At 38.7% G+C, this 22,419-nt stretch overlaps 2 protein-coding genes across 2 annotated transcripts in view; one reads left to right on the top strand and one right to left on the bottom strand.

The window, feature by feature from the left end:
- The window catches only part of DAAM (disheveled-associated activator of morphogenesis-like protein), a 44,619-nt gene extending 34,271 nt beyond the window's left edge, over window positions 1-10,348 (top strand). Inside the window, exons 3-12 of the mRNA XM_014354539.2 lie at window positions 5,637-5,945; window positions 6,010-6,234; window positions 6,319-6,916; window positions 7,009-7,283; window positions 7,373-7,705; window positions 7,793-8,268; window positions 8,357-8,793; window positions 8,928-9,055; window positions 9,141-9,311; window positions 9,402-10,348. Coding sequence (XP_014210025.2) covers window positions 5,637-5,945; window positions 6,010-6,234; window positions 6,319-6,916; window positions 7,009-7,283; window positions 7,373-7,705; window positions 7,793-8,268; window positions 8,357-8,793; window positions 8,928-9,055; window positions 9,141-9,311; window positions 9,402-9,680 — 3,231 coding nt within the window. The 3' untranslated portion in view covers window positions 9,681-10,348. The remainder of the gene's footprint in view (window positions 1-5,636; window positions 5,946-6,009; window positions 6,235-6,318; window positions 6,917-7,008; window positions 7,284-7,372; window positions 7,706-7,792; window positions 8,269-8,356; window positions 8,794-8,927; window positions 9,056-9,140; window positions 9,312-9,401) is intronic.
- A 7,407-nt stretch (window positions 10,349-17,755) lies between these two features.
- LOC106640487 (uncharacterized) overlaps window positions 17,756-22,419 on the bottom strand; it is a 77,584-nt gene continuing 72,920 nt past the window's right edge. Inside the window, exons 5-7 of the mRNA XM_089598760.1 lie at window positions 18,913-19,087; window positions 18,025-18,288; window positions 17,756-17,931 (exon numbers count right to left, since the gene is read on the bottom strand). Of these exons, the coding sequence (XP_089454886.1) occupies window positions 17,756-17,931; window positions 18,025-18,288; window positions 18,913-19,087 (615 nt within the window). The remainder of the gene's footprint in view (window positions 17,932-18,024; window positions 18,289-18,912; window positions 19,088-22,419) is intronic.

The following is a 22,419-nucleotide window of genomic DNA, read 5'->3' as shown; positions in this document are numbered from 1 at the left end:
GGTTCGCGATTGCGTCACGTGTCTTTGAATTTTTTTTCTTTTCCTCCTTTTGTTTCGCAGAAGCAGAACAATGTTTCGATCCTCGACAAAAAGGTACATTGTGCAAAAAATGGTAAAGCTAATGTACGAAATGGCAAAATCATTATAGCATGACATTTTTTGTAGCTAACACGAGCAGTAAAAAAAAAAAACATTCGACGAAAGTATCTTAATTAAGCTCAAAGACGGGGTGAACACGTCCGATATTACAGTCGTAAGATATTCCAATTAATGCCGAGCGATCGGTTCGACTGATGTTATTTATTTAGCGTAAATTACATGTCCGATTGGCTTAGAGTAGCTTTAAAAACGATGGCGTACAACGAGAAGTTGCATGATCACGTAGAGGGCTGGTGTTATTTTTTTTTAAATCGTGGAGTGTATGGAAAAAATGTTTGTTGGCTCGTTTGAATGCGGGACGAGTTTCGCAACTAAACATTTCGATGTAAATTACATGGTCGTTGCGTACAACACGGATAACCTACTTTTTTGATAATATTTATCCCAATCTCCATCCGATTAGATAAATTCATCGAAATAAAAATAGAGACTCATTAAAGATACAAGTGCTCTAGATTCCAAAACAACAAATACAAGTAAATATCAACAGTCGCTCAAGAGTAGCAGTCTTTATAAACAAAACTCGACACCCTCATTCCAACAAAAAAGAGAGAAAGAAGCCCTTAGTATCGTATAGCTGTGAGATCGTATTACCAACGGGATGTGAAGGGCGTCTTGAGAACTAAATTTGTTTCTTGAAATCGAAAAGGTTTCGCAGTCCCAGGTCAAACAGTTCAAATGCCGTTTTGATGGGGTTCGTCGAAGCTATGGTATTTGTTGCTTATTTTCTATCTTTAAGTCAGTAAAAACTTTATCTATTTCCAATCGATTTTCATATTCCTAATTTCAATGGCTCGTCTTGGATGTAATATTCAATCTTACCTTCAAAACTTAGGCACGAGTGATGATACTTCTTTATGTGTTCTATTGGGAATTAAGGAGGTGGAGGGGGAGACGGGTACGTTTGTTTTTTCCTTATCTCAATCGAGAGATGAAAGAGAACAAGAAGAAGAAGAGGCGCGCTCCTCTCGAGTGTGCCAAACAATGGAGCCTATGCGCCTCTCTCCCTCTGTTTGTCTCTATAGAGGCGTACGATTGTGAAAGGGAATTAGGCGTATGTAAATATTCGCGCAGCTTCGGAGCCATTGGTATGTTTATGTGTGAGTTTTTTGGTTAATTTAAAGTGGAATGGAGACGTGGCTTACATAATGTGGAACGTAAGGTGACGATTTTCATGGATCATTGCATATTAGTTTGAGTTGGGATGGGATAGCTTTGAGATTAATTTTACCATTCAAATGGACGTGAATGTTAATATAAGGAAGTTCTGATTTATTTGCAGGATACTATTATGGTTTAGAGTTTTAATATATAAAAAAGTGTCATGATCCACGCGACAAGTACTTAACTTATACTTATCTTCAGTATTTAAGTTCAAACTTTGTCATCGTCAGTATATTTTAGGATCACTACCGTCTCGAACCATACTTTTTTCTTGTTCCAAGAACCGCACTCTATCAACTGAACAATATGTCAGTCGGTATACTCGTATTAATATAACAAAATTAATGTCAACGAGTCTGTCATACATATTTATATGGTATTCTGTGTAAGTCAAATTGTCAAGTTCTCGTCCCATCCCAAATCTGTGTAACGTTGGTAAATATTAATCTATAGGTAAAAATATAAACATCTTAATTTTTAACTCATGTGAGGGTTGAAAGTTCTTTTCCAACCAAATTTCATGTCTCAAGTTAAATGTCAGTAATTATTTTCTGATTCGATTAAAAATCGTAAATCTTCCAACCTGTCCCATTGCGTTTCAAACATGTTTATCTAAAAAAAAAAGACTTGTACACTTACGTATCTTGACAAAAGATACATCAAGTGAAGACTTTCAATTTATATAATGTTTCGTTAAATCGTACAATTTTCCGTGTTCAGATATTTTCCATACTCTTATAACTCAAGAGAACCATCGCGATGTTCGTAATCTGCCATTGAATTTTTAGTTTATCGATCAACTTGATAAACAACAAAAAAATGTCAATGACGAGTAAAGCATAAAAATATCTCATGCAAAGAGGTAACGTCTAAAAAAGCATAATCGACGCACATCGTGATTTTCCCATTTAGTTCAGGTAACTGCATCCGCATCACGTACACGTGCCATCTCATCCTCGTAACCCAGTTCTCCGATCACGAATGTCAACTGCATGAAAAAACAACGGCTCCCAAAAATATTCAAATTCATCACAAAAATGAAATTCATAACGCGAATCAGAGCACCAGCAGAGCACCACGTATACGATAAATCGCGTGTTCCAGTACACGTCACGTATAGACACAGTGTATATAAAAGCGCACACATAGTTTGCAACAGTCACGTGTGAAAGTAACTATGTACCTACTTGGAACCCAATCCCAGAGCAGTCGTGACCTTTGCGATGCAGGCGCGCATGGTTACATTAGACGCGCGACTCTCCCCCGATTATATTTTGATTATTCAACGACACGATGACCCGACTCGGATAGAACGTGTTCCTTAGCGTATTGGAGAGACGCGGGGCGATTGATGCGCCTCCGCGTGTGCTCCTTTGTGCTCCGGGATCGAGCATACGTTGGCTTTATTTTGCGATTAAAACTTTTTTTTCTTCTTTTTCTTCTTTTTCTCTCTCTTCGCTGACAAGTGGGACTTGATGGGGACACACTTTCGAGCGTATACACAGGCATCTTGTCGGTCTATTTCTGGAGAAGTAGGCTCGGAGGAGGAGAGCGACACGTTGAATGATAATGGGATACTTGAGTGGCTTTTTTTCCCATTTGCATGAACGTGATGTAATTCTAAAGGCATGGTTTTCCACGCGGTGGGTCAAAAGTTCCATGCCTTTCAAGAATTTTCCATCTCTGGTATTTGGGGAGCGCGTCGTCGTTGTTTTTTTTTTTTTTTTTTTTTTCGCGCAGTCGAAAGTCATCAGATATGGGGGAAAATAATGGAGGCGTACAAACAATACGAGGTGCGCTCTAATGTGCATTTGAATGCCAGGATTATCGCGAGGGTTTTATTTACTTTTGAATACCATCTCCTCCGTTCGTTTAATTATGCAGGAGTTGTAAGAAGAACATGGGTTTTTTTTTTTTTTGCGAAAGGGACAGTAGTTTATTGAGTAGTTTTTTCAATTGATAAAGTATACTGTGCATTCCTCGTAATTATTTAAACCGAAGAAGACGTATACGACTGGAGTGGATGTATATTTATATCTTAAAAACCGGAAGAAAGCGAGACGGCGAGAGCAAGTTTTATTGTAATCAGCAATTTAGAGTTTTTAAGCACGCAAATAGATGTTTTACGAGTGACAAACAAACGGAGTCCAACAAACTTAAGCTATCCATTCCAGCTTAGGGAAATTGAAACTTGAATCACCAACTCTTACTCAATCTTATTATATATTGCGGCATCTCTAATTCAGTTGTGCGAAATTTATTCACTACTTTTTTTTCTAAATATATTTTATTTGTTAATTTATTTATATTATGGTCTTGTAATTCTCTGACAAATGTTGAGCAAAGACTCTAGCTGACAAATTGTTGTTTGATAATTACATAGGTATTTTAACAACCCCCATGTGGTTAAACTGTGGATTAGTGCGGTTTGACATTGACGGTGGTTGTAGATTGCTCGGGAGCTTGAAAGTTTCATTACAGTTTATAAATAAAAACGATTTCTGTTTTTATTAATTTATAAACAATATTTTGGTATCAACATGGGTACTTTTCCATCGAAATCCCACTGATGATTCCACCACGGCCTATGCCGTAACTGAGTAAGAGTTATAAAATATTAAATATTAATCAAATAGGAAGAAAGTCAAGCATGGTGTAGTAGTAATAAATTGCAGTTAATATGTACACAATAAATACTGTGGTATGGTAGTAAAATACATTAAAATGTAGTAAAAATTTGTTAATAAATAACTTGCTTCGACAACACTTTTACACATAGTAGAGCATAGATCCAAAATTAATGTAGACACAAATAAAATATGTTGACGAAAAATTTTCTCTCATTCGCAATCATTGGATTCATTATCGCGAGCAACCTGTCGGCTCAATCGTTCAAGTGTCCTCAACTCCAAGTAAAAGCAAGCGTATCCTCAAATTAACCCATTCGCGACTCAGAGGCGCATTCCGTCATTGTCGACAACGTCGGGCATTGTCGTTTGCTTGGAAACGACCTCCAGAGTCGTGGCTCTGAAACAACAAGGCCATCGCCGATGTCGACGCATTTCCTTCGTGGAATCCGTAAAACTCTATGCACACTCGACTGCCTCTGTAATTTTGCAATGCCGAGCTTTTCTTCCTTTGTGGGATCACTCGGAGATATCCATCTTCGGTTCATGAACGACGAAGCGCGTCGGGGAAGACGCTCATTTGTGCATGCGAATTCCTTACTTGGAAAAAGAACCTTACTTACTTAAACCAAAGATATTTTTATCGGAGGAGGCAAAAATTTGTTGCTTTATTTAAGGAAGTTTTACGTACAGGTGGAACTTTTATCTTAAAACTTTACGGCAAAAAGATTTCGCGGATTCCTCTTTATCGCCCTTTCTCATGAAACGCAAATGAAGTCACAGGCAATTACCATTTTATCGAAAGTCGGCTAAAAACTGATTATTCTCGAGCAACGTGGAGGAAGAACCCACTTACAATGATCATTAACAGAAAACTTCATCTCACTTAAGCTCAAATTGATGCTGCACTTTGTTTTAAATTTCGTCGTATAAAAATAACAGCACGTACCGCTTTAATATAATTAAACGCGGAGCGAGCACTTATTTGTTTCGCAAAAGTTTTACTACCAATTTAAGGTACCTTTCTCACCGTTTTCATTTTTTTTGGGGAGGGGTGATGTTACGTTTTTACGAGTCGAAAGCGGCCGCGATTTTTCGGCGATGCGATGGCCACTAAACCGCAGCATAACTGGGCACGAAGAATGTGACACCTCGAGAGTGTAGACGTGAAAGTGTCGAGACCGCCTACTGGGAGGCTGGACAAACGGTAGTTGGGTCGCTGATTTTGTTTTGATTCGGGAGACTTCACAAGAATTCGGATTGATTAATGGCCTGTGGGACGGACACTTTGAGGTTCTCTCGATGGTTGCTCGGGTTATTTCACGCAAACGTAAAACCGATGGTGCGAGTAATCCAGTAGTCGTTGCGCAACTTTTTATACTCGGGAGCCACAAAAGTTGACATTATTTACGAGATGTGGCCCCAGAGGTTGTGACACGGTGGAGATGACGAGTTGTCACTACAAGACCATTTCTAACCGTGAAGGATTTAAATTCAACACTTTCCCATTAAAATCCAAAACATCTCTTTGGGCATTCTCCAATAAGAATAACGCTTGACTTCCGAATAATTTCACATCTCGAAAATGTTACAAATCGAATAATTATGCTCAACTCTATGGGTTCGGCTTTGCTTCTTTCAAAGTAGTGGAACTAAAAAAAAAATTCTCTCTTTTTTAATCATCAGGATGACGAGCCCCCGGAAATCACCTACTGCGTGGTGGAGCAGACGGGCACGCTCACGCTTCAAGCGATGACGCCGACGCTGCCTATGCCGGCGGAGGAGGAGCTCAACAAGATGTTCCTGGAGCTGGTCGAGGAGCTCGACCTCACCCAACCGAATCGGCAGGCCATGCTCGCTCTACCCGCGAACAAGAAATGGCAGATCTACTGTTCGCGGAAGGGCAATGGCACCCTCGAAAACGGCGGCCTCAGGACGACCGATCTCAGCGGCGACCCGGAGGACTACATCAACCGCGTCAAGTCCATAGCCATGGTTAGTTGAGAAAAGATTTTCTTCGTGTAATCTTAAATAATGATGAATTTCGATGTCCTTGCAGAACTTGAACACTGAAGAGCCCGAAGAAATAGCGAATCAAATAAGGCACGTGGAAGCTTTGAAAACGGCACTCCGAACGCAACCCCACAGCTTCGTCATCAGATTTATCGAGCTGGATGGCCTGAACACACTGTTGCAAGTATTGGAAGTCATGGACGTCGAGGCAGCGGACAGTAATCTCCACACGAGCGTCATCGGATGCTTGAAAGCCTTGATGAACAATTCCGTAAGTCTGGATTTCCGTTGAATCTACTTTGATCCAAGCATTGGCTATGATTTATTAATTTTTATCTAACCCATCATTTTACAGAACGGCAGAGCGCACGTACTGGCACATCCAACGGCCATAAACACGATATCGCAATCACTGGCGACCGAGAACATCAAAACAAAGATCGCCGTGCTTGAGATCCTGGGTGCCGTTTGCCTCGTACCGGGTGGCCATCGAAAGGTCCTCGAGGCAATGCTACACTTCCAGCAATATTATTCGGAACGCACGCGCTTTCAATCCATTATCAACGACCTTGACAAGAACTTTGGAATCTACAGGGACAATCTGTCCCTTAAGACTGCGATCATGTCATTCATCAATGCAGTACTAAACTACGGCCCCGGACAAGTGACCCTTGAATTCAGGCTGCATTTGAGGTACGAACTACTGATGCTGGGTATCCAGCCGATCATTGAAAAGCTGAGAAAGTACGAGAACGAGACGTTGGATCGGCACTTGGATTTCTTTGAAATGGTGAGGAACGAGGATGAGAAAGAGTTGGCAAGAAAATTTGAAAAGGAACACGTGAACACAAAGAGCGCTACCGACATGTTTGACCTGCTGAGGCGAAAGCTCAGCCATACAGCAGCCTATCCCCATCTGCTCAGTTTACTCGATCATTGTTTGTTACTGCCATGTACGTGTTGCTAAATAAAAAAAAAATATTTCCTCAATGTTTCTCTTCGTTGGTCCAACCTTCGTTAATTTGGAATTTTCATCTGTTTTCAGTAAATTATGGCTCGTTTCCACAATATTGGTTGCTCTTTGATCGAATCGTACAACAGATCGTCCTACAATCCGAAGGTAACAAAGCCAACACAACGAGAAATCCAGACGTTGCACCGATTGACATCAACGTCAAGGAAATCGTTCATTTGTTGGCCAAAGAAGAGGAGCTCGTTGCTGCGCGAAAAAAGGCTGATGAGCTCGAAAAGGAAAATTCGGACCTGTCCAGCAGATTAGCAAAGAAGGAACAGGAGTTGGACTTACGAACGCAAGAAAAAGTAATTACCGCCATAGTCATGATAATTCTGTTCTTGTTGATTTAAAAAATACATGTATGAGTCGTGTTAACAATTTATTTGAAATACAGGAAGACATGGAGGCGAGTCTTGCAAGAACTAAGGAACGGCTTGAAAAAGAAACTTCCTTGCACATAGAGACTAAACAGAGAATCTCAGAACTGCAGGACAGTATAGAGACGCTCTCGCGCCAGGTGAATAACGAAAAGTCAGAAAGAAAACGTCTGGAGCAACTGGTAGCATCTGGTAGTCTACCAGACGATGCTAAAGCTACAATTAAGATCGTGGATGATGAGGTTTTGGAGAAAGTTGAGGCCAAATTCGTACCACCACCGCCCCCTCCACCACCTCTAGCACCCCCACCACCGCCACTGATGATGCCATCAGCGCCACCTCCAATGAAGGTAAGTCCCCGTAGAGTTTTATAGTCATTCGATAGGCTGAAAGACTCGATCTTAATCTAATTACATGGGATTTCATGACTATTTCAGGTGGAAGTCATAAAGAATGTTCCTCAATCAAGTAATCCATTGAAATCATTCAACTGGTCAAAGATACCCGAACAAAAACTGCAAGGTACCATTTGGTCAGAGTTGGATGACTCAAAGCTGTACAACGTCATGGATCTGGAATCCATCGACAAAATATTTTGCGCCTACCAAAAGAACGGAGTATCCACCGATGGATCGATCGAAGACTTGCGAAGTCTCGGCAAGAACAAGAAAACCATGTCGGTGATTGATTCAAGGCGAGCACAGAACTGCACAATTCTCTTGTCAAAGTTAAAAATGTCCGACAACGACATAACCAGAACGATCCTGTCAATGGATCAGCAAAACATTTTGCACATCGACATGGTTGAGCAGCTACTCAAATACATTCCGTCGTCCGAAGAAGCCGCTCTGTTGGACATGAACCAGAAGGATCTTCAGAGTAGAGCAGACTGTTTCTTATACCAAATATCAAAGTCAGTATCTTTATGACAGAATCGGTTGCAATGACACATCTTTTTAATAGAAAAACTCTCTAAATGACCATTTTTCCTCCACTTGCAGGGTTCCACACTACGAGCAACGATTACGCTCGCTGCACTACAAAAAGAAGTTTTCCGCGAGCATAGCTGAACTCACTCCACGTATGCGAGCCGTTCTCGAGGCATCGCGTCAAGTAACTCTTTCTCGCAAACTCCGTAAGCTCCTTGAGCTCGTTCTAGCTTTGGGTAACTACGTCAATCGTGGCAACGCACGAGGCAACGCATGTGGATTCCGTCTAGCTTCGCTCAATCGATTGGCCGACACCAAATCCTCGTGTGCCAAAGGAACTACTCTATTGCACTACCTGGTTCAAGTGCTGGAGTCACGATTCCGAGAAGTTCTTGACATCGAGTCAGACATGCCGCAGGTGAGAACAGCCGCGAGGGTCAGTATGGTCGACCTGCAGAAGGAAGTGGCGAATCTCAAGAATGGATTGCAAGATGTCCAGAGAGAGATCGGTAAGTTTTTCTTTTTTCCTTTGGAACACCGATTGAAGTCTTTGATGCTCCTAGTTGAAGCAATAAGATCCGAAACTCTGGTATGTATAAATTTCTTTTCCAATAGCTATGATGGATATGATGTATCATTTCAGAATTCCACCGAGGACAGGTGCAGACAATTCAAGGAGACATGTTCCTGCCGTCTATGAGAGATTTCCAGGCTCAAGCCACGTGCAGGCTTGCCGAGGCCGAAGATCTTTTCCAAGACATGAAGACCAGGGTGAGCACATTATTTTTTTACAATTTCTTTATCCATTATACCATTCTAATTTCATATGATTAAAAATTGCCAATGTTCCGAACAGTTCGACAGAGCCGTGCGTCTCTTTGGCGAGGATTCAGCTGGCATACAACCTGACGAATTTTTCGGTATATTCGAGAACTTTCTGCAAGCCTTCATAGAGGCCAGAAACGAGGTCGAGAGCATGAGGAGAAAGGTCGAAGAAGATGAACGTCGAACCAAGCAAGAACAAGAAGTAATTGACACTTGATGCACATTGCTGCTATTCTTGCCGTTATTGTTACCATTTTCATGTTTGCTAAATTTATTTTATTCGTCATTTCAGTTGAAAAAACGTACGATGGAGCGTAAAAACTCGCGCGAAGGCATCCTCAATAGCATCGCTCTAAACAAGAAGAACGAAGCCAATGGCACGAATGGCCACGGTGACAGCAAAGGCGAGTTCGACGACCTGATTTCGGCATTACGTACGGGTGACGTTTTTGGCGAAGACATAGCTAAGTTCAAGAGGTCGAAACGCCGGCCCGTGACACCGAGCAGTGCCGCTAGTCAAGAGTCGCGTCGGCACAGCGCACACCGTGAAGACTCACGCGAGAGACACTAGATACGAGGTGTCTTATGTTAGACCATTCGTAAATCCTAATGGAGCGCTAAACAATGTTTTTCATTTGACATGAGGTTCATCTAGTTTTATTCGAATGTTATCTATCTGATCGAACGAAGATTTTTTACTTTTTCATTTATACGGTAGAGTTGACATTGACACGTCTTTTTAGAAAATGTGGAGACTTAATGGATGCACGTGTATAATTTTCGTTAATAACATTTTAGGGAATACAAAAAACCGACACATTAGTCTTAATGTATTTTAATGCTATAGTATACGATAAATTGTAATTTTTTTATACGAATTGTTGTACGGATAACTTTGATTACAAATGGTTTGATTAACAATACTTATTTTTTAACCGATTCATGATCTATCAATGTTACGATTTTTAATAAAAATCGATGAAAATATTTCGTAGAAAGGAATTAGTCAATAGTTAGTATTACATAAAAACACCGGTAGCATAAAAAGTCCGAGCCCCTCGACGGTATTAAAGGCTGGGCGATTTTTTTTATCTAGTGCCAAGAATTTGGAGGATCAAACGTCGCAAGTAACACTCCGATTCATGACACTTGTCAGAATTAAGGGTGTTGAGATGTAGTTTTCAGGTGGATTTGTAATATTATATGATATAATCATTCCCGTCAAACGTGAGAGTCCTCCTATACATTTTTTTTTTTTTTTTAATTTTCATAAATAAAATAACTTTTTACACAACTAGCATGTAAAAAAATTTTTCATCACACAAAGAATTTGTTCTCTGTTAACGTTGATTTTTGTTATACCACGTTGCTTATTAAAAGTTCAATTGATAGCACTTTCGTAAAATCAATATTGCTAGCTGAAATGAAATGCATCTTTTAAAAACTGGTTAATAAGTAACCGCAACACAAACATTTCAGCTCTGATTTATGTCCAGAAGATAAACGACCGACGGTTTTGTCTGTACGTGATATTTACATTTCAATTGTACATATAGTCATTATTCTACACATGTACCATATACATCACCTTTACATTTTATGCAGCATGTTACTTCCTTTTTCAAACCATATGTTATTTTCTCATTTATGTAAGATATGAATACTTTGCTTCTCGTTCCAACAAGACCTTTATACAAATTTATTTATTATTTCTAAAGAAAAATTTATTCTCAGTGCATTCCGAAACATTGCGCGGCTGTTTAATAAAACAACAATCTTTATTTGCTTGGTAATATGAGCAGTGTCAGACTAGATATACCATTAGACCAGCGCATTAGGTTTTTCTATGGTTTATGTTAGTAATGTTTGACTAGCAGTACCTATAAAGTTAATTTTGCGGAAGGATGAAAGTTTTTAATAAAATTACACGTTTACTGAAAGCATTGAATAATATCGTGAGGAAAATTATAAAAAAAAGTAATTGGACGTCCGATGTCCGTTACTTCACATGTTATTTTACCACACTTACTTCCACATACAGTGTCTACGTCGATTTTTCGTTGATATAATAAAGAAAAAAAAAGTATCCAATACTTTTTACTGACTTACCTGAAAAATCCAATATCGTTAGATTTTTTTCCGTGTAACATCTCTTTTGTACTTATAATAGGCTGTATATGTCTGTAATCATATTTTTAAGCGCATTGACTCACGTTTATATTGTGTAAACAGGCATATGTCATTTTCCGCAAAAACAAAAGATTCATATTAAGTACATGCTAAACAAAACAAAATACAGCTCTAGCACTAAAATGTTACAAAATTTTTTATTTCAATTGCAAATACTTTGTGTATCATATCAGACAATCACACAAGTTTATTAAAGATCATCTCCCTCTTTGTGCAGTTCTGAAGGCCACAGATGCTGGCGCTACTTTTAGTAACTCAATCATTACAAAAATAACAATAAACATCGATAACCTGAAAAACAATAATGTGTTGGTACAACGGAATTAAAATAAAATTTTTATACAGGTATCATCAATTTCTTACATGCGTGTAGCTGATCGAATGTAGCCATAGGTGATTTAACACACAAAATTTTGAAGCTTTTAGTTGTAATATCAACAGTTGAAATAACTTAATTCATATGCAAAATTATTCATATCAAAACGAGAAATCATTTTTTAACGCAAAACAACTGGATGATTGGTTATTGCAGTAAATGAAATTAAATGGAATCTGTTAACGTTCGTGTACGTTGGTTGCACCAATAGCGATAAAGTCAAAATGTTGAAAATTGGACCAAATAAGCCCACGCATGAATTGTATTCTTAAAACTGAAAAATAAGAATCATATAATTATAATCATGATAATATGATAGAGACAAATAAGTGTAACGAAGTCGTTAGTTGAAGATGTAACAATAGCAAGGCCTATTTATATAAATTAGTTGATAAAAGGATAATTACACGTTCGTGAAAAAGGAACTTGGATAAAAGTCTGAATATGTATTATTTTAAAATACAATGAGTAAATTGACGATCACTTATGAATAATATATATATATAAGAGCAAAATTAAAGGCAGCTCGTAGATTTAACGGAAAGTAGATAGAGATGTAAAGGATTTCAAGATAATTAAATGTGTAGATGAAAATGTTCTAGTTGAGATATTGAATGTCTCCGCGTTAAGTAGAAGTTAACGTTTTATATAGCTTTTTGTACTTTTGTAAATATGCAGTTTATAGATATTTAAATATTTAGTTTTCGCGAGGAATCAATAGTAAAATAAAATTTATGTCCGATCATATATTATAACATCGATATTGCATAAAATAATATTGCATAAAAATATATATGTATTAAAATATTCATAAAAAAATATAACTAATGTCGATATTATTTTTAGTCTTAATGTATTTTGTCGTTTGATTATTTCCTAATATCCAATCTCAAGTCACAGTTAATGATGAATTAAAAGCACATTAAATATAGCTTATATTGAACAACGTCAGTTGATTACGTTTTTTTATCATAGGAATTTGAAAACCATTACGTTTGAACTAAAATTAACTTATTTAATGTTCAACAGTTAATTAGTTTTTAAATGATTTTTAATATAAAACTAACCTTGTGTCAACTGTTTATTGAACTTGCTGGTTACGATAATTTTTATTATTATTAAAGAAATAATTAAGTTGGTAAATAAATCAGAGTTTTAATTATTAAGCTTCTGTTAGCCCATGCGTTGACTAAATAGATACCTACAATATCACTTCTAGTTAAGAAGTATAATATAATATGTAATTATTTATAATAAATGTTGTAAGATTTTTCATCAATTTATTTACAATTGACAAAAATTATTTAAAATGTTTTGAAAATGTTTAGTAGCTAAATAAAAATAAGTACACATTTTATTAATTGTTTTCAACTTTAAGTACTCTTTTCTTTAAGTAAAAGTCTAAAGATGTCGCTAGTCGTATTAAAGCGCAAAAACCTGCTTTAGATACTAAGGCTGACATATTTTGAAATTAAGTTTATTTTGATATCTTTCAACGATGAGAGTATTCAAAAGTTGTGCAATAAAATTTTTGCGATGGTTTATTAAAAAAAATCATAAACAAAAGTTAAAATCAGAAAAGACATTTTATTTTTCTTGTCTAAGTCTTTAAATTTTTATAAAATTAAAAATATCATGAAAATAAAATTAAAAATGCCTCATCATAGTAGCGTTTATTTGTTATCTTTACGTGAATATGTATCCACCCAAAAGAAAAAGAAGAAAAATTCGATAAAATTATTACGTGAGTTGACATACATTTACTTTCCCTCGACTCTTTAAAAAAAAAACAAGTCTGGTTCGATTGACTTACACGTGATAATAAAATGAGGTCAATTATCATAGGCAATGCAGTAAATCAAAGACAACAAGTGATATTTTGTTCAGAAACTTTATTATTTACGTACACTAGCCGACTACTATGCATGCGGTTCGTCGCAAGCGTTCGGAGACGATTGGAGTATACTTTTCATTTTCAATCATCTCAAAACAAAGTCCGTGACACTTATGCGCTCGAGTTCCGTAACATTTTCATCATTATCATTATTATTTCATCATACAAGCCATTTTTTCTCTCTCACAAAATGACAGTAGTTTCTTATCTCGTTGACCTCACGGTTTTGTTTGTGCTTGTATTTGTCCATTATCAATAACTCACTTTTTTAAATTCCTTTCATCATTTTATTTTTCTTCATTTTCAGAAAAACTTTTTTTTTATGGTTAGGAAAATCGGGATAGGTAATTCGCTTTTTTTTTCAAATTATTCCTTCTGAAATATAGTGCATAACATTAAATTGTATAATCTAGAGAGTGTAATCGCATCGAAGCGCTCGACTTTTCGTAATATTTTTATAATGAGAGAAGCAGTCTTTCTGTTATAATTCATTTACTTCTTTGTCCTTTTTATAATATCCGTTTTATTGAATTACAAATGCTAATTCATCATTTAAAAAATAGTACAAAATAACTGATACTTTTATTGTTTCATAGGAAAAGGTAAACATAACGTTGACAAGAAATATAATTCACTAAGTGCATTTTTTTTCATCGTGTATAGAGTAAATTAAATAGTTTATTTTTTTTTTTTAAATAAATCGTTCACATTTAAACTCGGCAAATATCGATGAGATCATAAGATACTTTGACAATAGTTTTCGCTGGTAAAATAAACAAAAATTGCTCACATGGATGGATGAAAATTATTGGATAGGAGAATTTTTAAGTACGCATACAGCCGACCGCAGATCATCAAACATCTCTGCACGTAAATTTCGATTTCTAGGCTTAAAAATTTTCAATAAAATAATACCATACAATCTTCTTATTTTCTGCAATGATAAAATATTTTATAGTTTAATAATAAAAATAATAAAAAATTAAAATATCAAATAAACATCACAATAATGTACAAAATAGGCTATTATACGCGCGACATAATATAAACGAATCGGATGGAAAAAAAAAAAATTGTTGATCATCTACATAAGGAAAAACTCGCCTGAGCACATACATCAAACAGAAAATTCGTTCGCCCCGAAGCGAAGTGGCCACATATATTTTTTTTTTTTCATATTTTATAATCGTATTTATAATATTTATGTACACAGTGAACGGTCATAGGCAATGTGGAGAAAAGAAATATTATGATAGCCTAGATTCGTTCCTCAATGATTCGCTTGACATTGAAACGAAAAAAAAAAAAAAATCATTGTTACTAAGAAGAGAAAGAGAGAGTGAGAGAAAGAGAGCTCTGTGCTCGAAAATTCGTTGTTCTCGAGCAAGCCAGGCTTCGATTAAAAAGTATACAGTGGCCCTTACAGCGTTAAAACTTACGTCGATATATTGCACATTTGACAACAGTTAAGTTTTATCCCTCGTTCCGCGTTGTCTTTCAATTTTCTTTCTTACTAAGTACTCGTGTAGTTGTAGGAAGTTTTTTTTCTTATTATTTTTTTTTTTTTTTCTTAACCTCCCTCCTTTTATTATTAATTTTGTCTTACAATGTATTTCTCACTTGTCACTCACTCGCACCAACGAAAAAACACTCGTCTACTTGCACTCCTCATATAATATTTGTATTCTCTTAATTTATCATATATAATATTCAATTCGACTTGTGTCCTATACATTTTTCTTCAGTTTTATATTTTTATTTTTATTTTTTTTCATTCCAACGCGCGTCTCAAATTTGCTCGAATTAACTATAGCAAACTTCGTATTGTAGACACGCATTGCAGCTGCCTTTCAAAATCACTATATGCAATTTTATATTTATATATTTATATATATATATATTAATCAATAGGTACTTCTGACATCGTTCGATGTGTAATTGTTTCTCACTTTTTTTTCCAGTCGTACTCCTTGTTTTATATTTATTTTTTTCATTCACAGGTAAAAGTATGGAAGAGCACGCGCATTACATTCGAGACATTGCTCCGGTTCGTCAGCTAAAATCATCATAATTTATTTTAATTTTTCGTAGCCACACATTGGTGTTTTGCACACTTGTGTGTCAAAGTTGTCACTTTTTGCACTAACGCGTGAAAAAGCATTCAAAGCCAAAATCTTCACGCGAGCACCGAAAAAACACAATGCACATACTTGTGCACGTAGTAATTGTCACACTCGTGCAAAAATCAAATGCTTTGTTCACTTGTATACTATTGAAGTAAAAAAAATATTTTGCAAGTATAAAGGAGAAAAAAACAGCCGAACGAGTTGATAACGCGCGCGTTCCTTCGTCTATCTTCATTGTTCGAATCGATGAAACGTATCGGAGGGCATTCGTTGATTTAATTTCTACTCTCTGCATACTCGTTTGAAAAACTGGTTAAACGAGGCACGCGAGAAAATCGAGGTATAAAAAAAGAAAAGTGATTTCGTTGATTTGCAATTTTCAAGGGAACTCTCGGAAAATCTCGTGGAAAAAAAAAAATCAAGCCCCACGATTCCTTTGAAAAATCAGCGCTTGCCCTGAAAAAGTTTAAAGAGTAATTTCACGAAAGTCGGAGAGGCTTTGAGCCAAAGACAAAGGGAGAGGATGGAAGCGTCAAAGGGACTCGTTGTCATTATCTCTCGTAAGCCGATTATCGCAGATCGTTTCCTGTACCACCCGATCCTCATTTTTCGCCTCGATTTTCCACTCGTTATGTTCCCCCTCCATCAACTCCACTCTTTCTTCCGCTTCTTCTCGTTCTCTTCAATTATCCTTTGCTCATGGAATGTGATCTCTTTTTCGTTGCCATGTGTCTTTATCATCAGTACGTGGCTCGCGAGCGTGTACGTTTGGAAGAGACGTTGATTTTTTATTTTATTTTTTTTTTAGATAATATACTTTCATTGGGATCATAATATTGCATCGGATTTTTCTTTTTCTTCAAGTACTGCGTATCCTACACTTTTTTTTCTTTTTTCGAAATAGAGATTCATCGACGAAATGTACATTCACAACGCATATTTACACGCACATCATTCGTGTCTTACTAAATACTGACTTGATTCAATCATTTTTTTTTTTTTACCCATAAAAATACTAATAATACTAATAATACCCAAAGACAAAAAAACATAAACAACACAAATATTTCTACGGTGTAGGAAAAATCCTTACAAAATGTGAAATTCTATTCCGAAAAAATACTTGCTTCATACGTTCTTCCTGAGTTTTTTGTTGCACCAAACGTGACAGTATAAGTTGCGCCATGACTCAAATGAATTTCTACCTAGTCGTCGCTCAAAATTCACAAAACTCCAAACTACAATTACCTAAAGGACTACGAACGACGATAAATTTCAATCCACGACTCGAAAAGTACACTAATAGGTGGGTAGGAGTGCAAAAAAATCGGCTCGAGCGAAGATACCGATTTCCCGCCGCTCCCTCTTGCAAACGAGAGAACAGAGCGTCCGTGTGTGTACACCGAGGCGACAGCATCCAGCGTAGTCGGTGCAAGGATGCGAGCTCGCGATGACACGCCTGTGGTTTGGTTGATTCGACTTTGGAGTTCGTCTCGGGGTGAGACAGAAGTCGCTGCTGGTTTTTTCTTCTCCCCTCGTGGGCTCGAGCAGGGACGCTTCTGTAATCAACGAGATGAGATTTTCCATATGGGTTATTGTTATCATCGGGGAATTTTTTCAGAGCAACTATCATGTCACCTTGCAATCATTTTTTTAAATATATCAGAGAAACATCGGTTTCAGTAAATAAAATAATAATCGCACGAGAGTCACGATTTTGTACAGTTTTACAGAATTACTCCATCAGTTATGGTACATGCAAGTTGCAACACATTCTTATCTTTTTACTATACAAAATAATAATGACGAACGAAACAGTGTCAATTGATAGTTTTAATAACAATTGTATATTGTATCAATGTATGCGGGTTTCGAGTTGAAAATATCAAGAGACACTGATCTGTCTTTATTATTTGACCGATTTCAATCGATCGATCGAGAATAACAGTGTACAGGTTAAAAAGAAGTTATGTACGGAATTGAGCACTTGCTTGATTTTAAGTAAAAAAAACTCATTTCGTGTGAAAAACTATTAAACAAGAAAAAAAATGATGATACCTTTAAACGGAAGCGCGAAGCGAGCCCGCCCCAGCGAGTGCCGAGGCCGTCGAATAGGACGTCGTGCCGGGCGTCCCGCCAGCGGTTGGCTGCATGCTAAGCTGCAACTGGTGCTGCTGGGCCTTGGCCCTCAGACAAGCAATGCTCTCATTCCTCAGCTGCTCGGTGTCTTGAACGACTCCTGTTTGTTTAAGAAAAAAAAAAAAAAAAAAAATTGAGTATAATGGACACAGCTATAGCAATTGGAGGTCCCAAAGGAGGATGGACTCACCGGAGGCGGCCGAAGGTCCCATGCCGTCCTGGCTCTCCTGGCCACTCTCCGAGCTGGTGGGACCGCCCGGGTAGTGGTTAGGGTGCGAGGGACTGGCCGAGCCGCCGGGATGGTCGTTGCCGCTGTCGTCGCCCGACTTTAGGTGCTCCGCTGCCTCGATAGACTTGCGGTGCATCCCTAGGGGGGGACCACAGTCAATCAGTTCGCTTAGTCGTTTACGTTCGTTATCATCTTGGTTAAAGCCGCTTGTCTTTGAGGATTGCGCTGATGGACGAGATGTGTGTGTGTCACGGAGGTAGAGCGTATTGACGCGCGGGAGCAAGCGACAAACAGAACAGAGACACACAGGTTTGCCGGGGGTTAGATATCTGTTATTTTCCTGTTTTTTTGTCTTTTTTTTTTTTTTTCCTTTCATTATTATGGTTAAAGATCTTTTTTCGTGGTGATGGTTGGTAAAGCGTTTTTACTCTCCTTTTATATACGTATATTGTCTCTCGTCATCGCAATCCTCACAAACAACGTTTGAATTTTGCGATAAGCTTTCATTGTTTATCTTACTTTTTTTTTTTTTTTTTTTTTTTTTTTATTCTACCTTTCAGCACATAGAAACTCAACAGCGAAAAACATGCGTCTCTCTTGGTCATCGAGAGCAGTAGGTCTAATTTAATTCATAATTAGCGATGAAAAATGCAATCACAACATAAACGGAAAAGTAAAAAACGTTTTATCAGACAATCTTTGGTTCAATGATGTATATTTCAAAACAATAACAACCACAATAAAAATATCAATTGGCAAGCAAAGCGTACTGTATCATTTTCCATGATACAAAAAAAAAAGACACAAATTATGAATGTCGAATGGAAAGAAAAAAAAAAAGTAAATTACCGAGTAGCCAAGGGGCGACGGACTCGTTTTCCTTGGCGCTCTTGAGTATGGTCTCGGGCAGCGGCAGCGAGTGTCTCACCATAGCCCCGTACAGACCGTACTCCGCCATTATGGTGCTCCTGCCCCAGCATTTCTCGGTCTTGCGCCACTTTGCCCTTCGATTTTGGAACCAGACCTGAAACATGTGCCAGACAAACGTTCTTTGATTAATTCTGAGGTATTAAGAACGAAAATGTAGTTTCAAAGGGTAAAAAAAAGATATCAAGACTCTGGGAATATTAATTGATTGATCTTTTGATTGATATTATTTTTTGTACAGTAGTGGAACACAACTAGTAAATAGATCGTAATTCAACTGTAGGAAGGAGAAAAAAATTTGTATAAGAAACATCGGGATATAGGTACACATGAAAATGGAATAACGAGCAAGGATCTCGAAAACAAGGGGATTCCGATTATTCAGAAAGATCCAAAACCATTGTGAAATGAAAAAACCAATAGCCATTAAATGCCCCACTCCTTGGTATAGCCCTTGGATTGCTCCACAATTGGGTCATTTACCTTATGATACTCCGGAAAAAAAAAAAAATAAAATAAAGAGCCCCCACAAAATTTACAATTTTCGCTCAGGTGGGCAAACACGCATTTTCCTCCCGCCCCGACACCACGCGATACTCCCAATTAGCGCGCCTCCCGCCCCCATTCATAGCTCCAGAGCCAACTAGTCCGCTTTGCCGTGCAATAATTTCCGTGCCATCACCGCACCGCGCGCCAGTCCGTTCGTTATCCCATTTTCCCTATTCTTCTCGTATCGATAAGCGGGAGCGGCTGTATGGGCGGGTCGCAAGACAGCTCCCTCTGCTGGTGAAAGCAGTCGCTAATGATCCCCCCGGTGTACGCGGGATATCAATCGGCTGTGGTCGCGTGCCGCGACCCCCGTCGCCACGCACCTACTGTACACCACGTTGCAAGGCGTATCAATTTTAACGATCGCAAAGTGCTACGTTGTATCGTGTTGTGGCGCTTGTGGTTTGGGCAAAGGTGAGCTTGTGTTGTACACCATACAAAAGCGGCACGCATCAAAGAAACTCGTAATGGGATTCCGGTTGTTGCATTGGCTGCGGGTGTAACCCGGGCCCTATATTGGGTTACAGAGCCATCCGATCCCGTTTTGAAGATCCTTACATGGATATACCCCTAAAAATTTTCAAAGGGGGCTCTTTCACGTCCAAAAATCTAAACGGATGGACTAAAAAAAAGGGAGCCCTTACCATTGGGCGTCGAAGCAATCTTTTAGCCCGCTCGACTCGTCATCCCCGTGCAACCCCATCGATCGGGAGTGGGTGAGGGAAAAAAAGGTGGCAGCGAAAAATCGTGCCGATCGATCGATCGTGGATGGGCTCGCGGACTTCCGCCCTCCCCAAAGGCCGTGTATGTGTTTGTGACTGTGCCCGGCTTACTGTCTCTCTGGGTTGGAAAGCGCGCCGGAAGAGCTGCGAGAGCAGTAATTCAGTGTAGCTAGCTCGAGGGAGGTGTGCGGGGCGGGGACCAATTTGTAGCGACAATGCCAAAGTCACCGGCAGAATCGGAGCGTAATTCGAATGAATGCGAGAGAGCACTGCCCCGCGTGTGCGTGCGATGGACGGATGGATGGATTGAGAGAGAGAGAGAAAGCACGTAGTTGCCCTGTCAATTTAGTGCTTGGGATTTTAATGAGCCTGTACGGGGTAAAAAAGAGAGAGAGAGAGAAAGGTTTTTTTGGCTGGGTATTATATACGGCTCGTATACGGTTGTTGCACGGGATCATGTGATGGTTTCTACTATTTGTTTGTATGTTTATTTTATCAGGACTCAGAGTACAGACACTGTTGATTATCCCAAGATATTTTGCCTTTGTAAAAACGTAATTATTGTTTATCTCTCTTTTGTTATCGAAAGCTCGATAAATACGGGTTTAGGTATTGATGGGTTTCTTTTGAGGTAAGGATAGCAGGTAGGACTTTTTCTTATTTTTCAAAAGTTCCATGAGCCATATGATCTTCGTCTCTCAAATGGACACGGGACAAAATGGAAAAGTTGAGGGTCCAAGAATTGTCAGATCACCCGTGGTACTTTGCATGGTCTATGGTCTGTACTTGGTACGTATGGAAAAAAAGGAAACACGTAATTTTCCGCCAGAACCAAGTGTATTCAGCACACACGGATGTCTGTATCAGTTTCTCGAAAGTTTTAATTGCCGCGAGGGTGCGAGGAACGTTGGACTTTTCAATTGGATGGTGACGTGAAAACGATGCCACGAAGGAAGGGAGGAAGAAGAAGTTGAATTCCGCATGGAAATAAAATTCACACTGTGCGTACTGTCGACTTTTGCTTTGTTAGTCGCGTTTGAAAACGGTCGCCCGGTGAAAACTAAGTAACGATTTTCAGTTCAAAGTGAAAACCTACGATCTTGTAGAAGACCATTTCCACTCCTCGTGATTGGCAAGTGAAACAAAAAAGCATTAGCCATCGCCATCGTGTTTTGCTTCTACGAGATTTCCCATTACGGTATAGATATCATGATTATCAATCACCAGCGAGCGTCTCATCGAGCCTACGTGGAAGGAAAAGAAGAAAAGGTAGAAAAAAAAGGGGGGAGGGGCTCCAAGAAGGACAGGATGCCCGAGTCTCCCCATTCGCGTTATTTGTATTCACCGGCGATAAAGGCGAGCCGGATGAAGAAAGGACAAAAAGGAAGAGGGGAGGGGGGTGGAATCACAGAAAGCGAGTGGAGGGGGGGAGGAGTGAAATTAGAAAAAGACACTTTGAATGCTAACTGGGAAAAATGAAGAAGTAAGGGGACCAAGGATATAAAAAAAAAGGAGCTGGCTGAGACTGCTCCTACTGTACGACCAAGGGGGAGGAACCTACCAAGGGGCACACAATGTGTATATATGTATGTACATATAAACCGTACTAGGAGTGGGAATTACCGATACGTCGATAAGACTCGTTGGTGTTGGTATGCCTACTCCGGAGGCGCACAATGGGAACTCGCGCTGCTCGAGGGGGGATGAGGGCGCCCTGCTCGCGCGCGTATAACGGAGATGAGGCGGAGCGGAGAGGAAGAAAGTTGCGAGCGCTCCTTGATTGTTTCTTTGTGTGCGGGTGTGTGCACGTAAGAGAGAGAGAGAGAGAGAGAGCAAAGAGGGGAGTATCACACGCAGAGGGCGGCCAGTATTGATTGAATGAGTTATTAATGCGTATCCAAGAGTTGCGTTGGAGACACTTTGTTTTTCGGTTTGGATTTGACTCTTTGGACGTCTCATACTTTTTTTCTCTCTCTCAAAACCAATTGATTTGGCTTGTTCAATTTAATCCTAGAGCTAAAAAAAGTATCACGAGTCTATACGCATGGGTCTGATTGAATCGATGGAAGTTCAGTCACCGATTTTTTGGTAAATACAGTTTTTGTAGATCATCATGGTTGAAGTCACGTATTTGCAACGATAAGCACAGTACTGTCTA

This window comes from Copidosoma floridanum, unplaced genomic scaffold (assembly GCF_036245765.1).
Source record: "Copidosoma floridanum isolate Cflo_tuat_1 unplaced genomic scaffold, Cflo_Japanese_pri ptg000006l, whole genome shotgun sequence".
NCBI classification, from domain to species: Eukaryota; Metazoa; Arthropoda; class Insecta; order Hymenoptera; family Encyrtidae; genus Copidosoma; species Copidosoma floridanum.
This window is presented reverse-complemented; position numbering and strand designations above follow the sequence as displayed.